This window comes from Engystomops pustulosus, chromosome 2 (assembly GCF_040894005.1).
Source record: "Engystomops pustulosus chromosome 2, aEngPut4.maternal, whole genome shotgun sequence".
Lineage (NCBI taxonomy): Eukaryota > Metazoa > Chordata > Amphibia > Anura > Leptodactylidae > Engystomops > Engystomops pustulosus.
In genome coordinates, this window is record NC_092412.1 from 45,363,239 (window position 1) to 45,384,249 (window position 21,011).

General features: G+C 40.0%; 1 protein-coding gene across 5 annotated transcripts in view; it reads right to left on the reverse strand.

Moving 5' to 3' along the window:
* Nucleotides 1-21,011, reverse strand: part of SUPT20H (SPT20 homolog, SAGA complex component) — a 47,717-nt gene that overhangs the window by 13,014 nt on the left and 13,692 nt on the right. For all 5 annotated transcript variants that reach the window (XM_072134433.1, XM_072134436.1, XM_072134435.1 and 2 more), the window contains exons 6-19: nucleotides 19,443-19,569; nucleotides 18,812-18,915; nucleotides 16,963-17,079; nucleotides 14,954-15,007; nucleotides 12,753-12,892; nucleotides 12,303-12,462; nucleotides 12,074-12,130; nucleotides 10,695-10,766; nucleotides 7,729-7,886; nucleotides 7,069-7,101; nucleotides 6,329-6,446; nucleotides 6,127-6,232; nucleotides 4,065-4,220; nucleotides 2,464-2,770 (exon numbers count right to left, since the gene is read on the reverse strand). In XM_072134433.1, coding sequence (XP_071990534.1) covers nucleotides 2,464-2,770; nucleotides 4,065-4,220; nucleotides 6,127-6,232; nucleotides 6,329-6,446; nucleotides 7,069-7,101; nucleotides 7,729-7,886; nucleotides 10,695-10,766; nucleotides 12,074-12,130; nucleotides 12,303-12,462; nucleotides 12,753-12,892; nucleotides 14,954-15,007; nucleotides 16,963-17,079; nucleotides 18,812-18,915; nucleotides 19,443-19,569 — 1,709 coding nt within the window. The remainder of the gene's footprint in view (nucleotides 1-2,463; nucleotides 2,771-4,064; nucleotides 4,221-6,126; nucleotides 6,233-6,328; nucleotides 6,447-7,068; nucleotides 7,102-7,728; nucleotides 7,887-10,694; nucleotides 10,767-12,073; nucleotides 12,131-12,302; nucleotides 12,463-12,752; nucleotides 12,893-14,953; nucleotides 15,008-16,962; nucleotides 17,080-18,811; nucleotides 18,916-19,442; nucleotides 19,570-21,011) is intronic.

The following is a 21,011-nucleotide window of genomic DNA, read 5'->3' on the forward strand; positions in this document are numbered from 1 at the left end:
TCCTTAAAACTCCTTCTCTTCACATCTGCATTTGGACCTGTATTACCTCTATTATATCTTTAGTCCCCTAAACAATAATAACAGATCAGTTAATATATCTACTGATTTTAATTAACTTTTAATAGCGTTGTGTTCTTTTGTATGACACCCATTAAGTTTCCGTTATTTCAGAGTTAAAAAAAAAAATAAAAAAAAAAATATCACCACAGTTAACGTCCAATATTCCACTGAAATAACAGAAGGAATTTTAATAGAACTCATTAAAATTCCATTGAGATTAATGGGCACTTTAACAAATCAGGTAGTCTTCCGTTATGATAGTTTTAGTGGCGAAAGGTTCAAATCCCATTTATGAACTGGGCCCGATTTAAATATTCTACTTTCTTAATAATATAGTCAATCAGGAGGGGGAGCCCCGGCATGCGGAGTTGAGCTACACCGCCTCATGGAATGCGATATCTCAAAAGCCTAGGTGGATGATGTCGCCAGTGAGGGGGGAGTGTAGCTTAATTGAGCCTGCCAAAGCACCCCTGTTTCTCTGACTGGATCTTAAAGGGAGTGATCACTTTATCTAGTGTGTGTGTGTGTGGCAGGATAAGAGGTAAGTAACTAATATACATCTACGAATAGTTCTGCTTCGCTTTCTTGATATGTAAAATGAAACCTCCTGTCTTTTACCTCATCAGCCAAACATTCCTGACCATAACATGGCCGCAGATGGAGGGTCATGTGATCTATAACTGACCATGACCATCCAGCTACGGAATGGTCAGGAATCTCTGGCTGATAAAGTAAAATACAGGAGGCTTCACTTTACATCTCAAGAAAGGGGAGCAGAACTTTTACTAGATGTAGATTGGTAAATTACCTGTATGCCACCAACACATTACAAAAAACAAGAGGTAAAGCGGCCAACACCTTTAAGTAACAGAGGGGATTAATAAAACTGTTTCTTAGAGGAAATCAGTCATCGGTGGTGAAAGGTTCCCTTTAAATGTAAGGCAAAAAAAAAAAAAAAGAAATTAAAAAAGAAGCAGCAAAGAGCAGCAGAAGTAGTGCAATGTAAAGCGCAGAGTAAAGACGAGAGCAGACTGAAGAGATCCGGGAGCGGACAGGTCACAGCCTGCCATACAAAACCACGGCAGAGGCACCGGAAAGCAAACATACAAGTGCAGAAAATGCAAATGAAATGCAGGGATAAAGGAAACACTAGAAGATACAAGGAGGGTTTGTTTTATTACGACAGGAAAGTAGTAAAAGTCCCAAAAGTCTGAGGCAATAAGACAAGAAGAGAGACAATGGCAATTTTATTGATGGAGATGTACTGCTGCAGAGCAAACGTCAGTAGAAAGGAAGAGAATTGTGTAGTGAGAGAAGACGTCCTATGGAGATGTAGAAAACCACCTGAAGGATTAGAAAAGTGCTGGAGGAGATTGTAACTGGACCACTGAAATCCCTGCTCCTTTTACACTTCCATAAGGAAATCCCTCCCCCTGGACTCCAATGACTGAAGGCCAGGACTCCAGAGAGAGAGAGAGCAGTGATTTCAACCAATAACTTGGAGTTAGAACTTTACTTCAATCTGCTTTATACCACGACATCCATGGACTGCACTTTTTAAATGTTCTTAGATTTTGGGAAAGATTGATTATGCCTTCTCCCCGCCAGATTCTGGGCTTCTCCGACCCGCACACCACTTTTGGGCGTGTAAGGGGCGGGCGGTGGACAGGCTCCACCAGTTCCTATCTGGTCTACAGGTCGGATCTGGTGGAGTTTCCATTTGTATTGACTAAGAGGCTGGAGACTCCTAGTAGACACGAGCAACAACAAGGGGAATTTTCAATTTTCCAGTCTTAATTAATTCCTCCCATCGTCTTTAAGTATTCTTTAAATATTTTTATATTTCTAGAACTTATAGCTTGATTTTTTTTTACTCCAATGTCATCAGTTACCTCTGGCAAGCTTTACAGCCAACCTAACATTTCGACAAACTTTGCTTAAAGAAAAAAGCAGAACGTGTACATGAGATGCGAAATAACAAGGGTCTTGGCCTGTTCGGAGACCCTCAGACCAAGATTAGACTAATGGTGTGCAATGAATGGCTACTAATTCTCAGTTGTCTTAGAGCAGGTGGGTAAAGACTAGGTGCCATAATGTCTCCCATACACACAAATGATGGAGGAGAATCTGCACTAGTTTTGCATCAATGCTCCAGAAATTCTGATTTCCATAAATTGGTATAAGAGAGGGAAACGTTATAACTTCGATAGTCGATGAACTGCGGTAACCTCCTATGTGCCTGTATAGCTAAAAGCTAAAACTGATCATCCATTCCTCCCTGCTCTATTCCTACTGGGATTAGAAAACCACTTAAGAAAATAAATAATAAATAAAAAAAAAATAATAAAAAAAACCTGGTACTCTAGTTTTTGAAATAAACATACCAAAGCGCAAGTAACTTACCATCCAACTACATTGATGATATTAAGTCCTGCAGGGTTTGTCATAACTTGGGTGGAGGCGGTTCCAGTTGTTATAGATGTTACCATGGTGGACAATGGAATGGTCATTACAGGTAACCCCTGACTCAGAGACATTTGCTGCTGAGCAAACGGTGCTATCAAAGTAGGCTGAGAATTAAAACTTGAATCTTGGGGTGTGGGGGTTACTGAAGGAGTGAGAGAAGCGGAGGTCGATACATCGGGTGGGTGCGGGGTCGATGAAGGGGTGTTGGTTGGTGTAGGAGTAGATGGTTTGGGAGTTCCGGATCCTGCTCATTGAGAAAAATAAAAAAAGCACTAGTACAAAAACACAGAGGTTTTAAAAAAAATATATAAAAATCATTAGAAAAATGGAGAAATAAAATAATTTTTAAAAAATTAATAATTGAAAAAAAAACAGTGTTTTTCAATTATGTGTGAGAAAATATAATCTAAATTTTTTTTAGAATATTTAGTTTTGTGTTTTTTTTTTTTTTGGTTACATAGTGTTGCTTTTTTTGTTTGTTTTTTTGATGTTGGTGACACCATAGGATTGTGCTGAACAAAAAGACAGAAAGAAAAACACCTCGTTAAAATCGGTTGCAAAAGCTTCAAACCCAATTTAATGGCAAAACAAACCATACGGATATAAATGTTTTGTTAGTAAAGGCCACTTACTGGCAAGCTGAGGCCAAAAAAAAAGTCAATCTCATGTTAATATTTTTTTTTTTTTTTTTTTTTAAATGTGACATAATTTTCCAAAAATTCCAAAATCATATTCACACAAGGCATGCAAACTTCAAAATGTCATAGATACAACCATGAAATCACTTCATATTGAGCAGCCGGTCTTGCCTGCAACACACAGCATTACAAACGCTTGGCTGACTTCAATGCAACCGAAGTATTAAAAAGTAATAATAATAATAAAAGGTGAAAATCCCAATGACTTTTGGTCATTTTTGCACATCTCCAGCAGCTTTCATACACACAATTAATACTTTTGAGGCAATTTTAAAATTATATATTTAAAACATATTAAAAGCATCCAAAAAAACATCCTAAATGAATGATGCCGCGACCACCTGTACGTGACACAGATATAAAACAACAAAGCTGGGAAAAGCTTAGTTGGGGGGGGGGGGGGGGATCCTCTTTAAAAAGTGCAGCATCTAAAATATGAAATAATCATACAAAAGGAGTAATGCCCCTCGCCCTTCTGTCGCGCTGAATACCTGGTTTGCATTGTATTTTCTTTTTAAAAACAAAAGCATTAAAACACAAGTCGTTGTAGCGTCATACGGTTATAAATACGTACACACAAAGGGTGCATACAGGAAAAAAACAAAACAAAAAATATATAGATATAAAACATAAGGACAATTACATGAAAAAACAAATACATACAGTGAACAAGAACACATTTGCTAGTATCACTACGAGGCTTTACAAGCATTGGGGGGGGGGGGGCACACAAGCACACACGTTGCCGTCACCAATCCATTAGAAAGAAGGGTTTAATCTTGAGGACCTCTACACCAAAGGCCTACGGAGATTTAATGGAGAATTTAGGTCGTGACTCACTTTGTGAAGAGCCCGCGGGTGACATTGCAGCGGGGGAGAGCATGCTGACTTGGTTATGGTCCACAGACTGTTTACGGGAGATGCTGGGAGGTTTACTGGGTGGAGGAGTGGTGGATTTGAGGTGGCCACTTGACTGCTGGGGGCTAAAAATATTACCTGAAAATATAATAAGAAAATATATAAATATATTTCATGAGTAATAACTAATAGGACTAACCAAGCACTCCAGCAAGTAGCCAGATCAGAGCAGTACACTAGATGTAAGCTGTGGTGTAACTTGAAGCGGATGGGTCCCACAGCAAAGCCCTTGCCAGGCCCCGACTAGAATGTACGATTTATTGTACTGGTCTTCTCATATGAAAAAGTTACACCTAATGGGCCCCCTAACCCTCTTGGGCCTAGTTGCAACCGCACCAGGGAGGTAACTAAGAGAGACTGGGACCCATTACAGAGTTCTGAATTGGACCCCCTTTCCTATATATATATATATATATATATATATATATATATATATATATATATATATATATATATATATATATATATATATATATATATATATATATATATATATATCGCATATACACACAGCATAAACATACATTATACACACACATCATATATACATACATACAGCATCTATACACACATACAGTACCATATTCACCCATGCAGCATACACACACACAGCTGCTGCCATCACTGTAGTTAAGCCCCTGGAGCTCACCATCTGCACCCCCTCAATTTAAGCCCCCGAATGTAAGTAGGTGTCAGTTCATGTATCATGCATCCAGGATCCGTGTATTGTGTTCATTGTCCAAGAAAAAAAAATATTGTACCCTATAGGTACATCACCACAGTAGTGTGTGACTGGGTGACCTGCTTGATACCCCAGCACACTGTCACATATAAATACGCTGAGAAAGTGGACTGTACATGTATTTGAACCTGACTATTAACCATCAGTAATTGACCGTATCTACCGTATCTATGAGCAGGATTTTAAGTTCTGGGGGGTCAGCCGCTGCCTTCACAGCCAACAATGACATGTAGCAGCCAGGGTTTCATCTGCAGGACCTCAAGGCTGCCTGTAAGAACTTTCTATAATGTCATTGTAGAGGCAAGGCATAATAATAATACTACTAATGGTATTCATCCTGTACGGCAAAAAAAACAAAAAAAAAACCCCCAAAGGATAAGAATGGCAGAATCGACATTTTACAACCATCCATCACACACAAAAAATATTTTAAAAGTTATCAAAGTGAGCCCTTAAGTTGTACAAATAAAAACCACAGGGCTTTAGGCACAAAATAAGCCTATCACACAGTACACTGAGAAAAGGTTTCAAATATTATTTCACTTGGAAAATGACAATACAAAAAGCCCCCCCACCACCACCTCCAAGAAAAGCTTAAAGGGAACCTGTCACCAGGAGACCCATCTATAGCACTCCCCCATCCCCCACAGAGCATAGTACATACACTGCCAAAAAGTTTTGTATAAAAAAAATAGGTTTTACAGAAAAAAAAAAAAAAAAAGTAATATATTATCTTTCCATGCCATGTGCTCTGTGACTAGGCACTTGTCCCCTGGGAGGGGCTGGAAAGGAGCAGTTTCCCCATTGGGAAGCCGCTCCATGTGTCCTTTTCAAATATATGAAAAGCCATCACTTGGCTTAGCGACGACCCCTCCTCCTCCCCCCAAGTGATGGGCTTTTATATATATTTAAAAAGGACACATGGACACATGGAGGAGCGGTTTCCCAAGGGTGGTGGGGGGTAGTCACCTGGGAGTGGATGGAAAGGAGCAGAGTGCCTAGTCACACAGCACATGGCATTGAAAGGTTCTATATTACATATTTTTTTTTTTTTTGGCAGTGGATGTACGAGCCCCAATTAGGTTGTGTTAATTGGGCCTAAAACCTCAGAATAAGTTTTTTTTATATTTAATTTAGATGAAATTTTAGATAATAAAAATTGTTAAATTAGCAGTACAATATGTTTGCTCATAGGAATAGAAAGGTTAGTGATCATAGAAAGAAAAGATTTTTTTTTTTTACCAGAAGAACCGCTCCCAGAGTTGGAAGGAAGTTTGATGGGGGGTGGTCTGTGCTTCACACCTTTCCCCAACATCGAGGACTGGATGGAGCCTGTGATGCCGTCCGACTAAACAACAAAGAAACAGAAAAACTATCACCATATTCTGCTGCATGGATATATGTGTTACCAGAAAGTGATCACAATGTTAAACTAACCACATACCTCCATTTCCTTCCCTGGGGAGAGAGGATTTTGGCTTGACCCCCCTCCTGCGTTGTAGCTCATCTTCACAAAGCCTTTGGATTCATTTTTATACAAGTCCTGGTATTGACCGACCACTCTGTAAGGTAAGTAAGATATTATACCTAATGCATAGGGTAATCCTGCAACTTTAACAAGTGTTCCCATGTTATAAGGGGATGGAGCAGTCTGTGCAAGGAACGAAACTGAGCCCAATACTGTGCTGCAGGTCAGGAAACTATCTGCACACATTGCGGACTGTCGTGCAGAAAATCCGCATGTATATCTGCATCAAATAAAAATCTGTATGTGCAGTTTTAAAATTAATTTTAAAGCAAAAAATCTGACGCTGTTTTGATGCAGATTTTCACTCTCCCATAGACTACAATGAGAAAAGAAAAAAAAGAAAAAAAAAAACATGAGTGCAAAATTTGCGAGGATGTACAAGAAAAGTGACATGATCATAATTTTAATTTCTGTATTGAACAACAATTTCGTAGTGGGGAAAACACCCCCTAAATAACACATGACTTTTTTCAATTCACATTCTTTATGGCTACCGTATTGTGCTGCATGGTTTCTGCCACAAAATCCACAACGCGTGCAGTTAGTGAGCCTTCTTCATACAACCTTCACAGCTCCATGGCGGATATATCCGTCACGGAACGTGAAGGGGTTAAAACATGCAAACATGAACATAAAAGGTATAACATTGCACTCACCTATCAATATCAATTTTAGATCCAATAAGAAATCTGAGAAGAAAAGAAAAAAATGTTAAAAATTGCTGTTAGAATGGAAACCAGACCGCAGAAATGTATAAAATAATTGGTGTAAACCGAGTCAACTTTTTAAAATTCGGATTCAGTAATCACATTTCTTTTTGGAATCAGAGGGATGGTTGGGTAAGTTGTGTGTTTAAACTAACGCCACTGATCCGGAATGGAGGGGGGTTAGAATCCGTGTATCACGGGACGCACAAGATCGGTTCTTTAGGTTTGTTACGTTGAAGTTGTATTTAAATCAGAACAGGTATATTTTATAATTGTAGATCCAGACAAAACTTTTTTATCGACCCTGTGACAATTGGATTTTCAAACTTTTGTGCAGTCATGGGACCAAGGATTATCAATAAAGCTTCATTACAGACACCTTACAGCTGATCATTGCAGCCTGGGATTATAGTAAAGCATCCAAAAAAGATATGAATAGAAATGTTTGGTGAAACAGACCAGTGAACTTGTCCCTGTAATAGGCTTCCCACACTTAAAGTGGCCAAATATCAGTATGTTACTAAGCAGTCAGTGTACTAGTGACACCCAGTATGGCTGGACTTCCTAAAAGTAATGATCCATAAGACATTTTATAAGTAATAAACTCACTGAGAATGAGGGCTGTGGAAGGAGTCATCTTCATCTGCTGTGGACGTCTGCATTTTACCAAAATACAAGGGGTTGCCTATATTCTGAAAAACGGTTAACTTTGCCTTCTGGAAAGGAGTACCGTTTTCACATTCAAAGATATATTCCTCTTTTGTTTCCTAAAAAAAAGATAATAAACAAAAAGTAAAATTATTAAAATGACACAGTTAGATCCTAGAATGCCAAGAATAGAACCCGTCTTATTAATAGTTTGTGCAGGGTATAGCTCAGCTCCAATAAGTTGAGTAAGGCTGAGTTTAAAGGGGTTGGCCATATATCAGAAAGTTTATTAGGGCAAGTAGAATACCCTAAAGCAGTGATGGCAAACCTATGGCACGGTTGCCAGAGGTGGCACTCGAAGTCCTCTCTTTGGGCACCCAGGCCTTCACCCAGCACAAAGGTCTCCATTCAGGATTCAAGACTTGAATCAAGGAGGTGTGGACAGAGCTTGATTATCATTGTAGCCCCTTCTCTGGACCTGTGATTCATCCTGTTAAGGGGACTTTAGAGGGAAACTACAATAATAATACAAATTTTTCCTTCTTTCTCCTGTATTGGTGTCCTCAGGCCCCAATATGTTTGAAACCTGTTATTTTAAATTGGCATTTGGCATGTGGCTTTTGCTTGTAATTTCGGCACTCGGTCCCTAAAAGGTTTGCCATCACTGCCCTAAAGGGGCCAACTACAAGTCTGTAATACAGGATGTCACAGGAAGTCCTGACAGGGACTCGTTCAGACAGAAAAGTACAACATGGGAGATCCTATTAAGGGATATTACTGACCTTAATGAACTTTTTTTTTTTCTTTATCAGTGGTCAACCTCTTTAAATATAATATCGCTTCCTTTATGTCACTTGGGAGAAAGGTTTGGTGGGGTGGGGGTTAGGGCTTCCTTTAGGTTGCGTTCACATGTTCAGTTTTTCAAATGCAGTTTTCAAAGCCAAAAAGCAGGTGTGTATCATAACGGGTGAGACTATCAAGAGAAGTGCTACTCATCCCCCTTTTTTTTCACCCCACTCCTGGTTTTGACATTGAAAACTGCATCTGAAAAACTGAACGTGTGAACACAGCCTGAGAAAATTTTACACTAGAAAGGGGTGCAGGAGCTGATGTACATTTCAGTCAAATTTATTTCTCTGACAGAGGGGAAATCAAGACTTGAGCAGGAAGCTCCAATTTCTGATCATTTTCACCAACAGAGGAAGGCATTCCCAGCGGAAAAACTATGGATGGAGTTTATCACGTGTAGCAAGATTTTAGTTTGTTTTGTTTAAAGATAAGTTAGAGTACTAATGCTAATGCTTGATGGAAAATCTGTCCGTGTTTTAAGACTCTCCATTCCAACTTTGAACCTTCTATTTTAGGTATATGGCACACAGCATGCCCTCATTTACAGAGCATTTTTTTTGTACAGGACATAACAACATGTTGCATTTTGTTTGTGTTTAACGCATGCGTTTTCAAACAGCTGAAGAGGAGATTTGCCCAATTACCTTGCATGTCACATTTTTGTTTCACATCGCTTTTTTAAATTCTTTTAGGTTATTTTATTGTCACATAACCTCTTAATCTTGTCTGTGGTCATTACTTGTATATTTATTACATATGTTTTTGAACACGAACTAATGTCAATGTTCATTGTTTGTTATTTTATTATCATATCCCTTTTATATTCACTCTCTTGATCAGCTACTATTTATGATGCACTTTATTTATAGGTACACTGCCATCCTAATATACGGTTACAATACCTTTCTCATCGTTTATGTACTGCGTCCCACTTGTAATGTTTACATGTACTGCGTCCCACTTGTAATGTTTATGTGTAATACCAGTGTCATCACTTATGACTTGTCATCTTATTTTATATACTTGCATTTAGTTCATTTTAAGTTTCAGCGGTTTCTATTCCCATGTACTGTACTTATATGCACACATCATTAGATGTGACCTAGTAATATTCCTTCCACTGCCGATGCAGTTCCGTTATATATGCCACCGTCACTAGTGCAGCGCTTCTATTTTTTAGGGTGCTCATTTGTTTTCACTTACTCACCTTCACTCACTGTAATTATCTTCTTGTCCGTTTGTTATCTTCTCATTTGTTTGCCTACTCTTTTAATCATTGATATTATGACTTGTACTTAATAAAGTTTCTACCATTTTATACTCTATTCTATGTCACTTTTCATTCTTTCCTGATGGGTTTTTCGATTTTGATCCAAGGGGGCGGTATATGGTCCTGATTCCCACACCTTCTACTTTTGGTGTGCCAATTACCTTGTGGTCAACATTGCGTTTAGAAAACGCAAGCGTTAACACACGTGTTATCAAATACATGTTAAACACATTAAAACACGCGTTAAAGTTACGTTAACGCATGCGTTTTATAAACGCAGTGTTGACAACAAGATAATTGTGAAAATCTCCTCTTCAGTTGTTTGAAAACGAATGCGTTAAACGCAAACAATACGCAACATGTGAAAGCGCCCAAAAGAGGGTCCAAACAGTTGGTGCGGACACATTGCATCAGAATTCTTAGTTTACCTCACAATGTTCAGTAAATTGATCAATATGTCACATAATTTCAATAAATGTGACACAGGTTTTTGAGTCAGTGATGGCCCAAGACCACAGACTTCCTTAGTTTCATCTAACACGTGATTTTGGGAACTAGATTTCCCCTTTAAATTGTAAAAAGCTTTCATAGCGTTTACGCATCATGTCATAAGACCTGTGACTGAACCCGTCACCCATATAAATGGCTGCGCTCACACAGCAGCTGGCCGTGCCAGACACAGCGGATGACGTAACTGGGAGAAAACGTGTCCTCCTCTCTATTGCTCATCCAAGAGGCTCGCCTCACGCTGCACACATGCCCGGCATTACAACCAGCTAGAAAATAAATACCGGATTGAATTACTCACATCTGCTGGCCAGACAGTAGGTTGCGAGTCATCAAGTTTGATAGATTTTTCCACTTTTGCATATTTTTCAACCTAAGGAAAAAAAAGGAGACAAGATCCAATTAAGCTGTGAGTTTCTATGACGGACTGAACGATGATCGGGTCTTACGGAGAGGGACATATTTTGGGGGGGGATGAAAAACGTGATTAATTCTTTACACGTTACTTATTACATGAAACAAGTCATTAGAGGGATCTACTGGAACAGATAACCGGTGCCTACAGTGTTTGCCCTGTCTATGCACCATATAAGGCCAACATGGTCATTCTAGACAGGGAGTCGGCCTCCCTCTCTCAAAAAAAAAAAAAAAAAAATCCATATAGTTGTCCTGTAGTTTTTCAGATGCAGTTTTCAAATCCAAAAGCAGGTGTGGATCATAATGGGTTAGAAGATATCATTTCGAGAAGCTGAACCTCCTCCTTGTTTTCACTCCACTCCTGGTTTGGACATCAAAAACTGCAACTGAACATGTGAACGCACCCTAATGCTACATTAGTGCAGCAATAGCCAAGACTGTAGCATTATACGTGTATATCCCCTTGCTGCCGATACCAAGTTTCAATTTTGCGGTTGTATTTTGCTGCGCTGTTTACAAATCCGTCATTTTTTAAAATTTTCCTGTGCACAGAGCTGAACGAGGGCTTGTATTCTGCAGGACAAGTGTGTTTCCTAGTATTTAATGTTCCCTGCAGTGCATTGGAAAGCAAAATTTGTTGTAAACTAGAAGAACACCAAAAAAATTAAAGACCCCAGTGGCGGATTAAGTGCCCCATGGGCCATTCACACAACTAGGGCCTGCCTCATTCTCTGCCTGATGACATCACCACAGCCCCCCTTTAATGGAATGTCCACAGCAGAGCTCCTCCTTTACAGAAATGTCCACAGAAGAGACCCCCTTTAATGAAATGGCCACAGCAGAGCCCTCCCCCCATAAATAAAATGCATGCAGTAGAGCCCACTTTATTGAAATGTTCACAGCAGGGTCCCTTCCTTTATAGTAATTTCCACACTGAACCCACTTGGGGAAGAAAAAAAAAAAAAAACTATACGCCTCTGCTCCCCGCAGCTCTGTCATCTCCTCTTCCGGGCCCCGCGCATCACTAGGATGTCACGTGCCAGAGACCCAGCCACGGTAAAGTGTATTCAGAAGAGGAAAAAAACAGAGCCGCGGAGAGATGAAACCAGAGGCGAGTATAGCATTTATCTTTTTAACCTGGCAATCGTTATATAGGGCCCGGGTACGGCTGGGTGTGGGCCCCTGAAAAGCTGTAGCCCCTGGGCGCCCATACCGCCTACATGAAGATCCGCCATTGGCGAAGCCTTTCCTGTGCATACTTACATCCACTTCAGAAGGTACGGCGAGGGAGCAAGGATTTTGTTTCCACAGGTCAACATACTAAAAGAGAATAAAGCCATGAAAAAGGGTCAGTGAAATAAATGCCAGGTCACTGGAGTCATCCCAGGTCACTGGAGTCATCCCAGGTCACTGGAGTCATCCCAGGTCACTGGAGTCATCCCAGGTCACTGGAGTCACCTGCAGAAAATCAGGAAAAGCCCCAATGACTTACATTTCCAGTCTTGGATATTTTGAGGTCAAACTGTGGTTGTGAAGCTTTCCTTTCCTTCCTCTTATGTAGATAATCTAGAAGCTTGAGCTGGGGTGGGATGGGACAATTGGATAGTTCTTGCTGTCTGTTCAGAGCTGGTCTGGAGTATCGCTTCATACATCTGGAATATAAAACCACGGTCAGTACTGTATTACCATCCCTATACCTGAAATAGCTGCTTAGCTGAATGCTTAGGTATTCCTTAGGTAATCCTTAAAAACAGGCACACAGCCGAGTGTTCTCAACAGGTTTGAGGTGATAAGTAACTAACAGACATCTTTAAAATCCCCAATTCCTTTGTTCTTAGGGAAGATAAGAGAATAAAACCCCTTATACTGTGGACAGGGGGTTAAATGTATTTAGTGTTAATACCCCATGAAATCTCTAACCCAGGTAAAAGCGTGATCTCACCGTTTCATGGGAAACGTGTTCATCTTCTGTTTGTTGTACAGCAGACGATTTGTAGTGCAGGCAACGGATATGGAAGGGTCAAGGCATAATGGTTCAGCAGTGGCCAGGATGAGCTGGCTCTCCAACAACAACTTGTCTTCCTAAATATCAATAACAATGGAATATTCAGTGGAAGAAAATACCGATTACATTAATATCAGAATATGCTCTAGTTCATTGCCGTATTGCACTATATGCCTCCCTGACGTGTTATAGCATGTAACTCATAACTTAAAGGGGTTGTCCACATTCTGCAAATAATTGATAGTTTGTGTAATGAAAAGTTGTACAATTTTTTCTAATGTACTTTTTGTATCAATTCCTCACAGTTTGCTAGATCTCTGCTTGCTGTCATTCTATAGGAAGATTCATTGTTCACTTCCTGTGGATAGAAACTGGTCCCTGGTCACGTAATGTCACAAAGGTGCACATTTCGTTACATCACCAAAAGTAATCAGAGCTGTGTAATATAATGACCCATGCACCTGTGTGACATCACATGACCAGGGACAGGTATTAATCCGCAGGAAGTCAACAATGAAGCTTTCAGTTAACTGGCAACAAGCAGAGATCTAGAAAACCGTGAAGAATTTATACAGTAAGTACATTAGAAAATTGTCTAACTTTTCATTATTCAAACAATAGCAATTATTTGCCAAAAGTAGACAACCCCTTTAAAAGTACTGATTGTTTGGTGTAGGAGTACAAGGACCACAGTAATTCTCAGAATACTATAGCCTATCTGCTATTCCTGGTAGATAATCAGCCGTGTTACATAGCCCTTGTTATAGGAAACGGTTATGCCGTAAATGTATTGTATTGTATTCATACAATATTGTTATTAGAATGACTTGATTAATATTGTGTCACCATTGAAACTTGCAAAAAAGAAAGAACTAAAAGGAGCTGACTGCTCTTTTCAGTGACAACACTTCAGAGGGATCTGGCATAAATCTAATGTCAAAGGAACGGCACATGAATTATTCCTGACATCCGCCTTGTGTCTGTGTGTACACCAGGCCCCGCCGTAAATGTGTGCTACACGGGGCTTGGTGCCAAAAAAAATGAAGAGGTCAGTGTCACATGACTTGACGTGAACTGGAGAAATATTACATTATACAGACTTTCTTCCTGCCTTAGTACTTAGTCCCCAAATCAAATAGAGTGGGTAATAGGATCTCTGTATTCAGGGAGGTGAACACGTTTGTATGTATACAATGTGATTACTTTCTGTGTAAGCAAATATCCAACTCCTAGGACAATGTACTGGACATGAGGTCCACATATGCCGAAGGTAGAAACTAAATATGATTAGAGTAACTATAGATTTCCCAATCTGACAGTTACTGACAGTTCTGTCACTGGAAGAGTCAAGGATCCCATTGTAAACAATGATGAACGCTTGAAGTCAATGTCCAACTTTAAAGCTATTTTTTTTATTATTCTACTGGATTTTCAATTAAATTAACAAGATATTCAGAAACTTATCAAGTTTTTACTCAAAACAAGAAAACCTCTCTCCCAGCTACTTAGAATTGACCACAGCTTTCAGAAAGAATTTAATGAGAATTGAGAGGGGCCATCTTGCTAAAATGATGGACAGGAGTGCTGTAATTTGTAGCTGGTGTGTGGAGACTTAGCAGCTGTGACTCGCTTCCCCTCTTAAAAGTTCTGTGGAGAGGAGAAGTGAGTCACAGCAGCTAGGTCTACACACACCTGCTACATAGAGTCCATAGCTCTTGGGCAGACATATGGGCCTCCATGCTAAGAAATTTTAGCCCATTAAACTAGAAGCCCCACCAGGCAGGGTATGAAATGTCCTTTTTAGAAATCCCCCTTTACGTAAAGTCTCACCCGTTTAGCCGTAAAATAAAAATCTCCTCAAACACCATGTGAAAATGAGTGGAGTGGAGTTTAGAGTCTGCAGGGAGAAGTTCGATTCAGATTCCCCTATCCTCTGTCTATCTTCTGTTATACAGAACCTAGGAACCTGGTGTCATATTAAAGACTAGAATCTCATCTCAGTGCAATCTACATAAGTGATATACAATTTTAAATTCACATTATTTTTTCCATAACAACGTCTCACTGACTGCAAGAGATGGACTTCACGTCGCCACTGACCGCAGCTACAGGCACTAATAGATGTCCAACTCATTTACCTGTGTCCACTTGTGATTGTCACTGGTGATGGCATGTATGTCAGAAACTAGAGTCTGAGGAACAAAGAAGAAAACCGCTTCACATTAGCATGTAAGCTTTACAATTCTGCATACCTTTTATCACTTCTTCTTAAAAATAATATTTGCAGTTACTCTTATGAGACTACTGACCAATGGGTTATAAAAAAAAAGTGTCCTTTGGGGGATGGAGGGGACGGAAAGTGTGTTAAATATTTGGTGTGGGTAGTGGAGATCTTTTGAGAGCTTTTTAGTATATGTCTCTGTGGGGTGCCTTTAAAGGGGTTCTCCTGCAGTGACATACAAGATAACCCCTATCCATAGCATCACGGGATCGGGGGCACAGTGTGCCCGGTGTTAACCAGAGATGAATAGAGCAGCCTGTAGCACATGCGCCGGCTCGCCTATCTCCGCCATACATACGAATAGAGCAGCTGGCGAATGACCGATCAGCAATTTTTTTTTTTAACTTGAGCTAAGATAAGGGTGCAATGGACCCCCAATTTCATGATCAGTGGGGGAAATCATCACAAATCAGTAAGAAAGCCTCTATGCTGCTGGAGAATCCCTGTAATTTTTTTAGGTCCATTCCTGCCTTTCTTCGCAAGTAACTTCATATAATACATCATCATAAACTTTCTTATGGATTCCCTAAACTGCTCTCCCAAACACTAAATCACACATAACATGGAACATTCCTCCGTACCGGAGCGAATCCTATTAATCCCTACTGAAAGCAAAACATCCAAAATAAGGACTAAGGATATTGGCACCCTCCTTCCATGACAGTTCCTGTGTGGAATAAATGGCAAACGGATTACATTCCAAGACACGTGAACTTATAGACTAATGTACAGCTTCTGTGTTCATACTGGTTTCCTAGAACTTCATGCCTGAGGAGTCACGCAGGAAATTGATTATGGGTTCCCTGTTTCTAATAAAAATACAAAGGTTTGCTGATATTCTGGGGTTTTTTTTGACAGAAGCAAAAGGGAGAAGTATTAACCTCTTATTATTCCAGTTTACGAAAATATCTACGAGGATAGACGTTGCAAACAACACTTTACTCATAGGAACATGCATTTATATAGATGAGGGTTGCAACCTAGAAGGTAAAAATTAAAGGGGTACTCCCCAGATTGAAAAACATGGCTGCTTTCTTCCAAAAACAGCGCCACACCTGGCTATGGTTAGTGCATGTATTGCAGCTCAGCTGAATAGAAATGGATGGAGCTCAGTTGCAATACCGAACACTACCCATGGAAGAAGACGGCCATGTTATTCAACCTTGGGAGAACCCCTTTAAGGGGCAAGTAACAGCTACGGCTACAGCAACACCATTTTGTAAGTAGTAAATTTTAGCATACTGGTTTTCTGAAGGGACTATAAAGACTCCCATCACTCACAAGTACAGGGAACATATGTCCTTGTTCGAATAGAGCATCCTCAATGCTTCTACTAAGGCTCCATTCACACGTGTGTTCATCATGTTATGTCCCGCCTTTCGTAATCAAACAAACGGAAGAAACGAAAAAAAATAGGGCAGCAGCCGCATCTTATTTTTACGACTATTAACAAAGGAAGAGTAATAGATGGTATCATAGAAGTCAATAGGGAGTAGAAGACCTTCTGTCTTTAGTTTCCATTACGCTCTCCTAAAATTGTGAGTATGGCAGAAACCCCCCAACGCAGGTGTGAATTGAGCCAAGATTCATTAAATCCCTAAAATTGAGATGCTGATTAGGATAAAGATTAATCATCTTAAATCAATGGATGTACTTCATCTCCTACAATTGTTTTGCTGGAACCAGAACAAAGACACAATCTGAACCACTAGAACCAAGTTCAAATAAATAAAAAGCTTCCAAACATTAAAGGGTTAATGAATTTTAAAGACACTTCTCTAAAGGTTGTCGGACGCCCACTGAGGTCACGTGTCTCTAAATGACTAGAGTAATTGTTCTACATTGCAGAAATTCTCTAACACTCACCTGCATGGTCGGCCTCAGAAGAACGTGCCTGGTTTGATATGTTGGCGATTTCAAGTAACCAGATTGTCTGTAGTCACGGATTTCAGTTATTACACACCCACAATGGAAAATATTTACCTGCATAGAAAATATTTCATTAAAGGGATTGCCCACTTTAAGCAAATACCGTATACAGGCAGTCCCCGGGTTGAATATGTATGTAAGTCGGAACTGTATATTTTATCATTGTAATCCCAGCCAGAACTTTTTTGGTCTCTGTGACAATTGGATTTTAAAAATGTTGGGTTGTCATAAGAATCAGGATTATCAATAAAGCTTCATTACAGACACCTGTGATAACTGTTACAGCTGCTTATTGCAGCCTAGGACTAAAGTACAATAAATTACCAATATCCAGAGGTCCGTTTGTAACTAGGGGTCGTATGTAAGTCGAGTGTTCTTAAGTAGGGGACTGCCTGTATACTCAAGTGCAAGTTGATCCAAAATACTGGGAAAACATATTGACTCGAGTATAAGCCTAGGGTGGAAATGCAGTAACTGCTCTTAAATAAAATGCCCAGCGTGGCCCCCATTATAATAAAATGCCCTGTTAAAAATAAACTTCTATACTTACCCCTCCACTCCTCTTCTCCTACCGGCTCTTCATGGTTTCTCTTGGCAGTGCGGGCAGAGGTAGGTCTATGCGCCCTAACATCAGCATGTAACGACACAGTCATGTCATATTTGTAAATGGCAGAGGTTCCTCTGTCCGCACTGCCAGGAGGAACCGCAAGGAACTGGGACGAGTGGCTCAGAGAAGAGGAGCACCAGAGGGCAAGAATAGCCTTGTTTATAAGCTGAGTGGGGCTTTTTCAGCACACAAATTGTGCTGAAAAACTGCTTATACCTGAGTAAATATGGTAATTTATTGTTAGTGTAATGAAAAGTTATACAATTTTGTAAAATACCATCTGTATAAATTCCAATTCTAGATCTCTGCTTGCTGTTATTTAACAAGAAGCTTCATAGTTTACTTCCTGTGGATTGAAACCTGGTCATGTGATGTCACACAGATACAGGGCTCATTATATCCCTGGCCATGTGATGTCACACAGATACAGGGCTCATTATATCCCTGGCCATGTGATGTCACACAGGTGCACAGCTCGTTATATCACAGATAGGAAATGTAGCTGTGTGGTATAACGAGCCATGCACCTGTGTGACATCACATGATCAGGTTAGTATCCACAGGAAGTAAACAATGGGAAATGACAGCAAGCAGAGAGGAATTGATACAGAAACTATATAGAAAAATTGTATAACTTTTCATTACATCAACAATATAAATGATTTGCCGAAAGTTAACAACCCCTTTTAGCTAGCAATAAATTATTATCTCTATTGTACCCTTAAGGTTCAGGGCCACTATTCATCTGCAGGTTCTGGCATTTGAGATATATGGCAGTGTTACATGGGCATTTAAAGTAGAGTAATCTGGATATATATATATAAAAGCACCGATACATTTAGTCTGGCATATTCATGAGGGGACGGGATTGTGGGCGGAATTAGGGGCGGTGACTGGCGCATGACGTGCGGCAGCCTATGAAGCAAATGCTTTGAAAGCAGTCCAGCTTTTCTATTATACTCCGCAGCGGTGTTTAATAGCGTTATCAGAGGTTTCCGATAACGCGATCATGTTAACACTGCTGCGTTTGTTTTAGCACTAGGAGCTGCTTACTTCAGTAAGCAGCTCCTAGTGCAGAATTTCTGGGTGACAGGTCCTCTTTAAGAAAGTTTGAGACTTTGGGAACAGATATGTTGATTTGTACAGTCATTATTTAACAAAATGCAAAGTATTAAAAACCTGAGCCTTTTCCAGAAGGTCCACTAAAATTGGTGGCAATTCCTCTGCATCTATATAGTCCAGCAGTTCTCCTTCTTCATAAGGCAGCTTGATGGTTTCTGAATCTACAAATAAAAAAAAAAATGCAATTTCATAAATTTTAAAGTATAATCTATCAAATCCTACTTCCAAGCAATTTTTCCTAGTCCTTCATGAGAAATACATACATACATACACACACACATATACATTATATATATATATATGTATGTATGTATTTCTCATTCAGGACTATATACTAGTTGATCACCAGTAGAATTCTAGGCAATCAAACATTGAAGGGTGATAAAAAAAAAGGTCCTCTATTGGGGGAGAGGGAAGAATCTAGGAGTAGAGCCCAAGGGTGAATTCAGAAAAGCAAAAATATTCCAATATTGGCTCAATTTAATGGATGGAGCTTGCAGAAAACGCTCTGCTTATATCCACACAGAGGTGTTAAATGGAATTTCAGTTGCTAAGATTTCTGCATCAAATCCTCTGTGTGTGAATTCACCTTTTTTTATTGCACATGGAACCAAAGCTGTGTAGGCCAAGTCAAAGTGACAGCAGTCTGACATGTTAGTAACTTATAGTGTGGCATAAGCCCGGATACCTGATCCATTCTTCCCCCGCAGCATCAGGGAGTAGCCTTCATTGCCAGGGTAGAGATTGACCACCAAGCAGGAGAGAGACTCCTGCATCACAAGCTTCTCCAGAAGATTCACATTTCGTCTTAGATTCTAAAACAAAGAACATATTCGAAATTAATCCACCCGACAGAGAAAACTACTGGATCTACATTCAGGTTACCCCTTAAAATTATATTCTAAAGGACATTTGCAAAGGAGATTTCCAGGCTAAATGTACTATGCTCTTGGATTTGTTGTGGTATGTGCAAATGTAATTGTTATATTCAATGTTCAATAGCGGATTAAATAGTCTAGTAAAAAGCAGACTTCTCCAAAGTTAAGGCACGTGCAGAGCGTTATAGAGCAGGAGGAGCTGGGCAGCTTGTACATAGAGTCCTATCTGCAGGCAGCATGATATAAAGCAGGAGGAGCTGACCAGATTGTACATAGTGTCCAATATGTAGGCAGCATGTTATAGAGCAGGAGGAGCTGGGCAGCTTGTACATAGAGTCCTATCTGCAGGCAGCATGATATAAAGCAGGAAGAGCTGACCAGATTGTACATAGTGTCCAATATGTAGGCAGCAAGTTATAGAGCAGGAGGAGCTGGGCAGCTTGTACATAGAGTCCTATCTGCAGGCAGCATGATATAAAGCAGGAAGAGCTGACCAGATTGTACATAGTGTCCAATATGTAGGCAGCATGTTATAGAGCAGGAGGAGATGTGTAGTGTTTTATTGCAAAATAATCACTATAGCATTTGTAAATGGCCATGAATACTGTAGTAGCAATCAGTTACTCAACTGTACCCCCAAAGCCAAAATCAAAACAGATTTATTAAAAAATTCCCATAAAATTAGCAATGTGTTTTTTTTCTCTCCTGCAATATATGTAGAATGGACTGGATGCTTAAAGATCCCTTTAAGAAAAGCATTCTAGACCCTGTTCACATTAGAGCTTCTATTCTATCACGTAATGACACTTTTTAACAACTCATTTTAAAACATCTCTTGTTTATTTAAAGGAAACCTACCACTTCTGACGGTAGGTATGAGATACAAACACCGGGCACCAGCTCAGGGTGAGCTGGTGCCGGTGCTTAGTCTCGTTAGTGTTAAAACCGCGGTATCGCGGTTTTAACACTTTTGAAACTTTCTAGCAGAAACTGCTTCGGCGCTGCGCGCGATCGTGCGCGCGCAACGCCTGCGGCGTTTCCAATGTAGGCGCGCGCACGATCGTGTGCACGAAGCGCCGAAGCAGTTTCTGCTAGAAAGTTTCAAAAGTGTTAAAACCGCGATACCGCGGTTTTAACACTAACGAGACTAAGCACCGGCACCAGCTCACCCTGAGCTGGTGCCCGGTGTTTGTATCTCATACCTACCGTCAGAAGTGGTAGGTTTCCTTTAAAGGAGGAAGACCAGCAGCAAGTTGGAGAAATAATAATTGCACAATTTTTAATAATATGAACTCGTTATAAGTAGCAAGGAAAGAAAGGTAAGTGAAGGACCACCCGTGGCCATCCGGAGCCATGAGGTCATAGCCTGTCTGCAAGTC